Here is a 12,140-nt window from a genome sequence, read left to right as displayed (position 1 = left end):
TGGCCAGTTAGCTCAGCTGGTTGGAGCATGGTGCTGATAACACCAAGGTCCAGGGTTTGATCCCTCTACCAGCCAGCCACCCCTCAAAAAGAAAAGAATAGAGAGCCCAGAAATACACCACATAAATAGAGTCAACTGATCTTTGATAAAGGAGCAAAGACAATACAATGATGAAAAGAAAGTCCACAAAACCTAAAATATTTACCATCTGACTCTGTACAGAAAAAAGGTTGCCAACCCGATTTACAAGATAGTTTGCTGAAAATTACCTTACTTTAATGAGAAAAACTGAGCTGCCTTTATATCTCCCACTGTATGTAAAGCTGAAGTACAAAGTAATTTGATATGAAGAATAAAACTAAAATACTATAGGAAATGCAGAAGAATTTTGGTGACTTGAGGGCAGAGAAAGATTTCTTAATGAAGATCATGAAAAAACAAACCATAAGGATTAATATACTTAATTTTGATATCGCAACTTCAAAATTAAGGATTTCCATCCAAGGAAGAACCCCATGGATAAAGTTAAGAGATAGATGAAGACTAGAAGAAGATATTTACAATGTTTAAAACTGGCAAGGGATTAATATCTAGAATATACAAAGACTACTTGCACATCAACAGAAATTGGACAGGATGTGAAAGTAAGTAAATAAAGGGCGCCATTTTTTGTCTTATTTCATTCTGTTTTCTCTTTACATAGACTTCACAATGATTATTGTTTTAGTTTGTCTATTCCAGAAAATTGTTGCATTTCTCCTATTAGCCTGTCTCACATTTCCTAGACCACTTTTCAAAAAAAAATTCCCTTTTAACATTGTAAATCACTGAAACTTTCACATGAAGGCAACCTGCTAGAGAGATTCAAGACCTCTGTCTTGTAAATGTTAAATGCCATATCATAATACATCACTGAGCTAAAGATTCTTGTGTTATTTGGTTACTGGTCATTACAAATTTGAGTCAGGGCACAAAACTTTGTACTATGATATGCAGAACAGGGCACAAAACTTTGTACTGTGATATGCAGAACAGAACATAGATGTTTGAAAGGAGCAATGCATAGCACAAGACAATGTCCATTACTACCCAGTGAGAAAGGAGCCAGGATCTTTACCACAAACAAGTGATTTTTTGAAAGTGAAAAACTTAGTGCCTAACACTGTGGACTATATTTACTACTTGAGAATGGTTAGATCAGGTGCCTAGAAACTATAATTCACATCACTTAGTACGTGTGATATTCAAACGCTTCAGCCATCTGACTCCAACTATTTTCCATTCTTACTCTCCTCCCTTCTTCTCCATCCCCAATTCCCTCACACACTCAGGTTAAATATTTCCTAGAACCTTGCTACTTAAGGGTTGGTGCATGGAGGGCCAGTTCATGGCTCACTTGGGAGAGCATGGTGCTGACAAACCAAGTCAAAAGTTAAGATCCCCTTACCTGTCATCTTTTTTTTAAAAAAAAAAAAAGGGTTGGTGCATGGGCCAGCAGCATTGGCAGCATCTTCACGTTAGAGGTGCAGAACCTCAGGTCCCACTGAATCAGTGTTCTTCAATAAGATCCCCTGGTGATTGATGTATAACATTAAAGTTTGAGATCCCTGTATCTTCCCTTTGAAACCATTTATCCATCTACAGTGTTCTATATGAATTTGCTTACTGTTTATTTTTTAAATGGTACTTTTATACTGACTGATAATATATACATCACCAACTATAGCTATTTAGGAACATGTATCTGTTCACTTTGTAAAACTGTTTATAGGTTGTTATAGATGAGAAACTGTTTACAGAAACTCCTCCAGATGGAGAAAGCTACTAAAGGGCAGCAACTGTTTATTAATCATGTCTATCAGTGTGGCCATGTGGTGAGAATAAAGATTCGGAGACTCAAAGACCTGAACAGAAATCTTGGACCTGTTACTTACTTACTTTGTGGGTAATCTCAGGAAAATAACTTAAACCTCTTCAAACCCATTTACTCACTTCGAAAAGGAGATGACAGTGTGCAGAATGCTGAGTATTCTGTGAGACAGCATTTGTAAATCAGCCTGAGTGCCTACTGGGTGCTCAGGATTACTTCTGGTCCCTTTGAAGCACAAAGCCTTTGCACATGGTAGGTGTCCTTAATAAATGTAATAAACAATAAATTTTCTTTTTAACTACACACTGTTAAGCTAAGCTATTCAGTAGAATTGTCCTAGCTTTAGAAAGCGCTTATAATGAGAAGTTTACTGATAGAAAAACTTTCTTAGTTTACAATCCCCTTCTAAAGGGGTTGTTGCCCTTAGTGGAGTCCTAGCATTTTGGAGCTAATAGGTTTGTTCCTTCAATAGCAGTTTTTCTTTGAATTTAAAAGGCTTTAAAAAAATCCTTTAGCATAAAAACTATATTACATCCAATTTCTTACAATATACCTCTAACACTCTACAGTCAAGTCAGTGTCTTCTTCGTTCACCGGAGTCCGCATTTTCCCAAAAGGCCAGGCCTGCAAGGTTTCCTCTCCTTTTCTTCTAAAGAACCTAACCTGTGTATCCAGTGGGCACGTCCTATGAAGGGGGCTCTAAAATAAGGCATTTTTGCCTAATAATCCTTTGGAAGTGACTTTTAAAAGTGGGTCAACTATGTATGCTTTTATACACATTGCTTTATCCAACTGCTTCTCCCTGGAGACACATACTAAAATAATTACCTGACAGAATATTCTTCGCCCTAGCTAAACCCGGAGAGTTTTTAAACTCTTGCTGACCCAGATAGCCTGGAACTCAGGACTTCCTCTGCTGCTGCGGTTCACGTGCAGAGCGGGGGTACGACTCCTTTGGGAGAGGTTGTCGCCCATGCCCAAACCGTTGTGAACATCACCCTCAGCACGACATTTGGGCATGTGCTCGGAACGCTCATCTCTAATAAGATTCATGAACGGCGACCGATTGTTTTGTCCCTTTTCCCACAGGCGTGTTCCTTTCGTGCCCCAGGAGTGAAGAGCAGCGGCGGCTGCAGCCGCTCGGGCGCTGTGGGTCTGCGAGCTCCCTGGGCGCCCGCGGGGGCCGCGCGGACGCTCCGCTCCGCTGCGCACTGGAGGTCCGCTCGAGCTGCCCCACGCGTGCGCAGGGCGATTCGTCCGTCCTTTCCTTGTGCGCCCGTCGCACCGTCGCACTGGTTTGGGGTTTTTTGTTTATTTTTTTGGCTTTTTTGGACGGCTGGGCAGTTCGGGGATCTGAACCCTTGACTTGGTGTTACAACACCGCACTCTAACCAACTGCGCTAACATGCCACCAGCCCCATCGTCGGACTTCTAACATCTCCGAAATATGACCCTTGTCACAAAGTTTCGTGATCGTGCACTTCAGAATAAAGAAACGCCGGGTCAGTGAACTCGTCCGAAAGAACGTGCCTGACTTCTGAATGGAGTTGAGAAAGGACCGTGCCTTTCTCATCCAGGTGAACACAGTACCTACCCAACGCTCGGCTCGGCGCTCAGTGTTTCCCGAACGCATCCCGATAGAAATGACCAAAGAAATGAACGAATGGATGGATGGATGTAGAAACAAGGAATGAACGCATGAGAGGGTGAAGGAGAGGACAAGAAGTCAGGGAAGAAACGAGGAAAGGCAGGCGCTGGGGAGGGCAGGGCGTGCCGGGTCCTGCCGCCCGGGGGCGCTGTGGAGAGGGCCGGGGCCGCCTCGCGGCAGCGCCCCACGGCCCGGTTCCCTTTATAAGGGCTTCTCCCCGGCTCTACCTTCCCGCAGACACCCCGGAGCCGCGACGGCACGGGCCGCCGCGCTGGGCACCGGGGACAGAGCACAGGAGCCGTGGGCCGGTGCCCGGGGCCCAGGCAGGTACAGCCGTCCCACGCTCGGTGTCCTCCGGCTGCGGCTCCCGGGCCGGGCCATGCCTCGAGGCGTGGAGGCGCTGGACCTGCCGGTGCGGAACCGCGCCTCGGGCCTGCCCTGGGGGCCCCGCCACAGGTCAGTTCCCCACCGGCGCCCCGCGGTTCGCCCTGTCCCTGCCTTCTGCGGTCCCTCCCCCGGGCCCCACTGCCGCCCCTCCCCAGGCTGCTGTCTTCCTGGGTCTCCTCTTGCCCGCACCTGGGCTCCAGACACCCCACCCCCATTGTCCCTCCGTCGCTCCGTCCAGGCCCCGCTTCGCTGCCTCCCGCCTCCGAGGGCTCGGAGAGGCCGGCTCACTGACACGCGGAAAAAGTCCGCACGGGTACGGAGTCGAGAAGCTCGCCGCCGCGGCTCTTCGGGTCGCCCAGCACGGGCGGGAGGCGGCGGGGCGGAGGGGGCGACTCGGGGGCGGGGTGGGACGCCTGGCCACGCGCCGCAGCCCGCCGGGCGCGCACAGAGCAGCCTTTCAGCGGCCGGGGCGGCGGGCGGCAGACAGCGCCTGCTTTGGGGCTGGGATCTGCGCGCACCGGGAGGCTGGCGGGAAGGGTAAGAGAAGAGGGGCCCGCACAGAAAGGCCCCAATTTCAGAGCACGCGTTCCCGGCGAGGCCGAAGGGGGTGTGCAGTGAACGCTTTTTCTTGCTCCGAATCCCAGGAGCCGTGGAAAGTTTTGAAGGCGGAGGCATGGCCCGGCAGCCTTATCGTTCTCCCCAGGCGGGGAACCCAGAGAGAGGATCAGGTGTTTTCAGGTTAACCGTCAGGTGAGGCGTCAGGGCTGTATCTTTCGGGATACCAGACTCTGAAGAAACCCCCATAAAGTGGATGGCTTTACTGTCCTAGACTAGAACTTCCTTGCTGCCTTGGGAATGCTTATATTCACGGCTTGCAGTTGGTTAAATAAGGCTGGGCTTTGCCTTCCGGAACAAACAGGCCTTTTCCTCAGGTGGGAGGGTTATGGTGTGGTTAACCCCAGTAACTCTGCCTTCATGAAAAGGCGTACAGTTCAGCCGGATGGCGCTGCCAACGGGCTGCGCCTCCATGGTCAAAGCTCCAGCCACCCGGTAGCACAGTTGAGCCGAGGAGGTGAGCACATACAGGCTTTGGCTTCCCCTTCTCTGCTCGCAAAACAAATGAGGTGGTGTGCTGTTGAACTTTCCTAAAATAGTATTGAGACTTTCCTGCTTCCCCTGCCCGGTGCTCTCAGTATATAAATGGACTTAAAGCTAGCAGAGAAAGCCAGAATTCAAGAGAATTTATTTGATCTCAGATGGCTGTTCAGATTAGGTATTTAATTAATTCCTGGCAAGCGTGGTAAATATTGTTTAGACTTTTGAAAGACTAGTTTTGAGTTAGAAAACCTAACTATGGTGTAAGCTCTCATTGCTACAGGACACATACTTAGAAGTGCTTATAAATAGCTATTGAAGGCTTTCAGATTTGAAATTTATACAGTGTGTGTCTGGTTGTACGGTACTAATGGGAAACAAAAGATTGTATGTCATCGTAAATTAAGAATGAAAGAAAAGGTTAGAGTTGTCTATGAATGTCAGGATGTAGAATTTAATATTTTATGTATAAGGGACCAACTACAAAGTTCTCTCCAGAAGTGAACTTTGCACTTTCAGGAACTGCTCACCACCTCTGTGCTGGGCTATCCAAACAGCATAAGTTTTGGGAAATCTGGTAGTTTCTTCCTATTGAGTCATAGGTCTCTTGAGATTTTAGCTCATCTTCCCCTTTATGCCTTAAGAGGAGTCAAAGTCCCATTGCTGTGAACTTTCCACAGGCACAGCCTCCCCCTTTAGCAAACCTTCCATAAACCAGATTTTGTGGCGAGGACCCTTTAAAAACAAGTACATTTTCCACACTTTCCCTGACCATTTCCATACAAAGGCCATCATGATAACGCCAATTTAATTTAACCTCCTGTGCTAAAGAATTGGTAAGTCTTGAAAAAGTATTTGAGGTGGATACCCTCCTTGAGGTGGAAACAGCCCAAAAGTGCTGTTTTTAAAAATAAAATAAGAGAGAGAAAATATCTTGATGAAGCAAGTAAGAAGAGTTGGGAGACAAATTTTGAACAGAGTGGCAGAGAATACAGAACTGAAAGTCAGGAATGATCATACAAGCTAATCTCATTGGGTAGGTCTCTGTCAGTGAAATGAAACCCAGAGTAAAACAATTTTTAAAACTTAGTAGAAAAACAGGTGGCTTCTTGAGGCTACAGTTTTCAAAGTAAAAATAGTGGCCAAAGGAAACTCTTCTGACTGTAAAAGTTAAAAGTGGACTCTTGCTTGAAACTGAACTGTTCTCTTTAGCTAAAGCCTAGAGTCTAAGTTCATGTATCAATTCTGGAGAATGAAATCACTCTTTGGTGAGTGAGCTCTTGTGTCCCATGTTAAGAGCTTCTTAGAGAAAAGTAATTTAATCTCCAGACTTCATTTTCTTTATCAGACTGCAATATTATGTTCTATATCAAATGTTTAAAACCACGTTTTTGGTTTGTTTATTTGTTTGCTTTGGCAATCATCTGGGTTTTTTCTTCCCACTCTTCTCAGCCTACCTCTAGCTGAGAGGTAGCCCCAGAGCTTCCTACTCTGTTTTGAGAGTGGGCCTTGGCTTCCTTTTCCCTGGTATGAAAGGACTGCTTTAGGGTATGTTGTCCATATTCCTTTTCCTCACTTGTGTGGGCTGCTTCCTTTCTTCTCCTCTGAAGGTTACATTTGTTACCTCCCCTTGGTACCATCTAAGGTGTAGGTTTTTAGAGTCACCTGGGGAGCTTTTTAAAATCCTGATGGGCTGCGCCCACACCAGTTAGGCCAGAATGGCTCAGAGTGGAACCTGGGCATCAGTATTTTAGAACCCCTACTCCCCCCATCTCTGTAGTTTCAGCCTAAAACATCTGCCAGGCAATAATTGGTGACTCCTGAGGCTGAAGGTTCTGGAAGATTGTCCTTGGTGTAATTCCAGAAGAGCTTCAATTTAAATGGTGGGCTTTTAAAAAGATTGTTATCACCTATACCAACTAGAAGAATTTGCTAGAGACAGGGTGAATCTATGGATTTACCAGTATGACACTGAAGTCACCTTGTCCAAATTCAAGGTAAATTCAATGCTTTGAGAGAAAAATATGATTATTTCTTTATAACTTCTTTTACTTTTACTTAGGGAGAGTCATTAGCATGACAACTATTAAACTGGACACACTGAAAATGTTAGGGAAAGAAAAATGTTAGAAAATGCCATAATTCCAGCCACTTTCTCCAGCTTTAACAGCGTTTGGAATCCTGTATTGCTGAGAAATGGAGTTTCCCATTACTTACCTCTGCCCCTAACAGCTGATTCTTCAACATGTTTTCAAAAGAAGAGTAGCTTGTTCAGAAGCAGCATATTTCAATGTGCAGCCCTAGTTCTGCTTTTCTGTTGGTCTGAGGCAGCAAAGTGGTGATCGGAGATGATTTTGTAGGAAATTGGTGGCATGATTGTCTTTAGGGAAATTCCTGAAAGTTAGCATGCTCGTCTTTTGCGGGTGGCTCTAATTGAAAATCAAAAGCCCTATGACCTTCTTTCAGGGTACTTCTTAGGATTAGGATGACCATGTCATTTAGGTTATGAAAGCTGTGCTGGGAAGGTAACCAAAGTTTCCTTGTTTGTCTTTTATTTTTATTTTTCTCTCAACTTCCTTTAGTTGATGCCCAACTACCCCAGAGCCTCAGCTAACTGGACTTCTATTTACTTATTTTTTCCTCTTGCAAACCAAGCAAATCATGAAGAAATTAGTTCATAGTAAGAATTGGAGTGAAGAAATGATGTAGGAGTTGTTAGGAAAGTCTTTCATCTGCTGGATCGCTCCCTGAAGTTCATCCTGGGGCCAACGTGGTCATTGCTGTAGAAACGCTGAGTTTTAGTCAATATGCTTATCTCCCCTACTCTCTAACCACTACCCACCATGCACAAACTAAGGACAGGGAAATACCTGATTACCTGATATATTTAGACTCTTTCTTTTTGAAATAGCTTATTTTATCTCATAATGATAACTCAAGAATTCATACGTTTATCACCAAAAATGAAGAAAATATGGAAAACTGGATGAAGAAAATTAAGATACTTTAGAATAGATGGGAATAAACAAGCTAGAGAGGTTTTGCTACACTGTTACTCAGCAGCAATCAACACAGAAGACTTCTGTGACTGATTGTAGGGGGTTTCTCCCCCCACAACAAGCAATTCTTCATCTGACACCAGCTGAGTGTCCTCTTATTCAATTCTGACACTCTCTACCTGGAGATAGCATTAGATCACAAAGGTCGAGGGCTCAGTCCCCAAGATCACCCCCTATCCCCACCCCACCCCACACATTTCAGGTGCAAGTTGCCAGCTCCAGGCTGTTTTGCCTGTTCTCTGACCTACTGGCTATAAATTGGCTTCCCACAACCGCCTTGGGTTTGATTAATTTGCTAGAGCGACTCACAGAACTCAGGGAAACATGTATGTTTGCTCGTTTATTATAAAGGGTAGTACAAAGGATACAGATGAAGAGGCACATAGGGTGAGATATGGGTGAAGGGAGCACAGAGCTTCCATGCTCTCCCCCAGCTGCACCACCCTCTAGGAACCTCCACGTGTTCAGCTATCTGGAAGCTCCCCAAACCCTGTGCTCTTGGGTTTTTATGGAAGCTTCATTACATAGGCATGACTAAAGCATGGACAACCATGTAGAAATGTGATTGGGCAAAAAGGGTGGTATCAAACACTAAGAGCCTGGGTGGAGAAATCCAGCAAGGCCTGTCCAGATTCTTCCCAGCTTTTCTGTGCAGCATTCCTTCTTCCTGGGTTCGGGACAGGACCTCCTGAAATGGGGGTCCTATCACCTATGATCAGATAAGGAAGGTCAGAGAATTTTTAATGGCCAGCTCCAAGACAGAAAAGTGAGGAAGATTAGATTAAGCAGGGAAGTGATGTCTGATTTATGCTTTTAGAGTTACCCCTCTGGCTATTATGGGAAGAATTGGGAGGCTGTTTGCAGTTGTCCAGTGAGAGACAATGGTGCTTGGACCAGGAAGGCTGTGGTGGGTATAGGGAGATGGGGACCACTCCATCGTGTGTTTTGAAGGAAGGCATAAGTTGGATGTGAGAGTTGACGAAAAGGGAAAATCAAAGCATAACTTTAGAGCAGTGGTTTCCATGCTTTGGTGCACATTAGAATCACCTGGGAAGCTTATCAACCCCCTGAGGCCCAGTTCACACCTCATGCCAATTAAATCAGAATGTTAGGGGCTGGGAGTTGGGTACTGAAATCTTTTAAAAATCCTGGGTGATTATGCTGTGCAGACTAGGTGTAGAACCCCTGAATGGACTAGGGATTGCAGGCAAAGTGTTTGGATGATTGTGTACAGATCACTGTATTGAGCAGATGGGTAGAGGAGAGGGTGGAGGGTGGGTTTGAGAAACCTATTAGACATGGGGGTGGAGATTCAAGGAAGAGGTTGGATAAGGGTGTCTGCAGCAGATAGTTTACTCCCAGCAGTTTCAATGGAATAATAGAAATGAAAACCCAGTGTTTGTTCTAGGTAACATAAAGCACAAAGATACCTTGAGGAAAGTAAATGTTGGGTTCATTCCATCAGATGGCTTTACTTTTTTTCCCTTCTCATTTTGATAACATTATCATATAGAAATTTCCTGAATTTATGGACTAAGATGGCTGTTTGCCAAAATGTTACAAATTTTTAAATGAGAGAAATTATGTTTGAAATGTGAGTATATTTGAACATAACATTTGTCTTCACTCCTGACCATTGTATAGGCCATTACTCCATTAGAAATATCAATTCAGGTATCAAGAAGGAACACTGGACAGGGCGATCAGTAAAATTGGATTCTTGTAGTTGGGGGGGAAGTTGCAACCTCAGGGTACCTTAGTTGCCTCCTTTGTAAAATGAAAGATGCAAACAGGTACCATCTAAGGTGTAGGTTTTCAAACTTGGTTGCACATTAGAGTTACCTGGGGAGCTTCTTAAAATCCTGATGGGCTGTGCCCACACCAGTTAGGCCAGAATGGCTCAGAGTGGAACCTGGGCATCAGTATTTTTGAACCCCTGCCCCCCCCCACATCCTTAGCCCCCTGCTCCCTGTGATCAATTATGCAGCCAAGTTTGAAAACCATGGATCTAAAGTCTTATATAGGTCAAATACTAACTAATCTATCCTTTGGTATTACTGTGTATTCCTTGTCCTCAACAAAACCAGGAAAAAGAGAGAAATGGATACTGGGTATCCACTAGCAGTGTCTGTCACAGGATGTCTCAATTTACTTTCAGGCTTCCTTTCCACAGGAAGCAATTGAGTGATATTCTCCACAGAATGAAGGAGTAAAGAAAGAGGCAGATGTGGGATCCAGGAAATGGGGAATCCAATTTAGGAAGGAGATGAAGGGAATTTCCAAAGTGATGTCCTTGAACAGGGATTCGAAAGCAACCAGTGCAGGCTGGATCCGGAGGATGAGGGCTCAGGAGCTGATGGCTCTGCGGAAGAAAGGAATTAACAGGGTCCCCAGCTCATTTGTATTTAAGGGCACTGCCAGAGTTTAGTAATAAATTCATGGTTGGTGTGTAGAAAACTAAGCAAATGGGGAAAAATGTGATTAACTCCAGAAAAACACTTTCTTTACAAGAAAGAATATAACATTACTAATAGCTCAACTGTGAAGAGTTTTTACATATTCACTTGGTAAAATATGACTATTAATTTATCAAAAATTTTTATTAAAACTTTATTGGGACGATGAGTGGGTAGGTAAAATGCGTATGTTTGGGGGGTACAGACATAAGAGCTAAGAGCTAAATTTATATTTTCCGAGGGAGGATGCAAATTGATAATACATAAAAGAGGAAAAAATAGTGGCATAAACATTATTTAGAAATATTAAAGTAGGGCTGGCCAGTTAGCTCAGTCAGTTAGAGTGTGATGTTAATAATACCAAGGCCCAGGGTTTGATCCCTGTACCCGCCAGCTACCAAAAGAAAAAAAAAGAATAAAAATATTAAAGTAAATGACTGAAAAAAAAACCAGATAAAATTGGTTGCCTCTAAGGATCAGAAATTGGGGGCGGAGTTCATTACAGTTCATTTAAAATTATTTACATGATTACATTTGTTTTGGGGGAAAAAAGACACTGGGGAGTTATGTGGAACCAGATTTTGCAGATCTTCACAGATGTGGCTTCCCAGTTTGGGGGCCTGGGAGGCTGGTTCTATCATTCACTGTGATGAGGATACAGAATGAAGGATAGATTTGGGCAGTAGTTTACCTTGCCTCACCTGTGACTGGTAAGAGATTGTTGTGAATTAAAAAGAAATTTTGTTCTGGTGCCACTACATCAATATATGGTACCTAAACAGGTCTGGTAGGAAAAGGGATGTTCATTAAGGATATTTTCTATTTATTTGTTGGAGCCTGGGTAACATTAATTTCTTAAGGAAATTATTATTATATACATTATTATTATAAACTCTAAGGAGTTTATAATATCAGCTGGGATGACAAAAGAACAACCACATCTAAGTTGTGATTGGAGCTCTAAAACACCAGCAAAGTAGTCCCAAATATTTTTCATAACTTGTCCTCATCAGTTTAAAGAACATCTACCCTCTCTGAGTGTATACGAGTATTTATTTATGTATTGTATACAGAAGTGTATACATATTATAAAATGGGTCAAATGAACATTTTAAGAGATGAGATAGATGAGGATATTAAAATGAATTGCCAAATGCAGTGACTTCATTATATTATGACTTCATGGTGTCGTTAGGATACTATACACTTAGAACCGTATTTCTCATTTAACCAATATTTTAAATAGTTTTCCTGATAAATCTGTTTTTCTCCCTACCTTCTTCTCAGATCGGATTTGCTTTTCATCTTTTTTTAAACTCATGGCCAACAAAATTTAGAGTGTTAGCTCTCCTATTTTCTTGATGTTAATTTAGGCTTACGCTAGTTTCACAATGATTCTAATTTTTTGTAAGAATCTTTATGTCCTTTGCCCATTTCATGAGGGTTATTTTCACTAAAACTAGATAATATACTCTAAAAAACTGTTTAAATGGGTACACATAAACCATTAGTAGTGGGAATATGATGAAAACCTGCAGGGGCACCACCATCAACTCCCTGCTTAGGGAACTTGCACTGTTCCCCCCAGGAAGCCTCACATACTTGGTGAAACAGGCCTCTGACAT

General features: G+C 43.6%; 1 protein-coding gene across 1 annotated transcript in view; it reads left to right on the top strand.

Moving 5' to 3' along the window:
- The first annotated feature begins 4,578 nt into the window (after positions 1-4,578).
- The window catches only part of MCOLN2 (mucolipin TRP cation channel 2), a 61,298-nt gene continuing 53,736 nt past the window's right edge, over positions 4,579-12,140 (top strand). The window contains exon 1 of the mRNA XM_063106706.1: positions 4,579-4,655. Within this exon, the coding sequence (XP_062962776.1) occupies positions 4,579-4,655 (77 nt within the window). The remainder of the gene's footprint in view (positions 4,656-12,140) is intronic.

This window comes from Cynocephalus volans, chromosome 8 (assembly GCF_027409185.1).
Source record: "Cynocephalus volans isolate mCynVol1 chromosome 8, mCynVol1.pri, whole genome shotgun sequence".
NCBI classification, from domain to species: Eukaryota; Metazoa; Chordata; class Mammalia; order Dermoptera; family Cynocephalidae; genus Cynocephalus; species Cynocephalus volans.
This window is presented reverse-complemented; position numbering and strand designations above follow the sequence as displayed.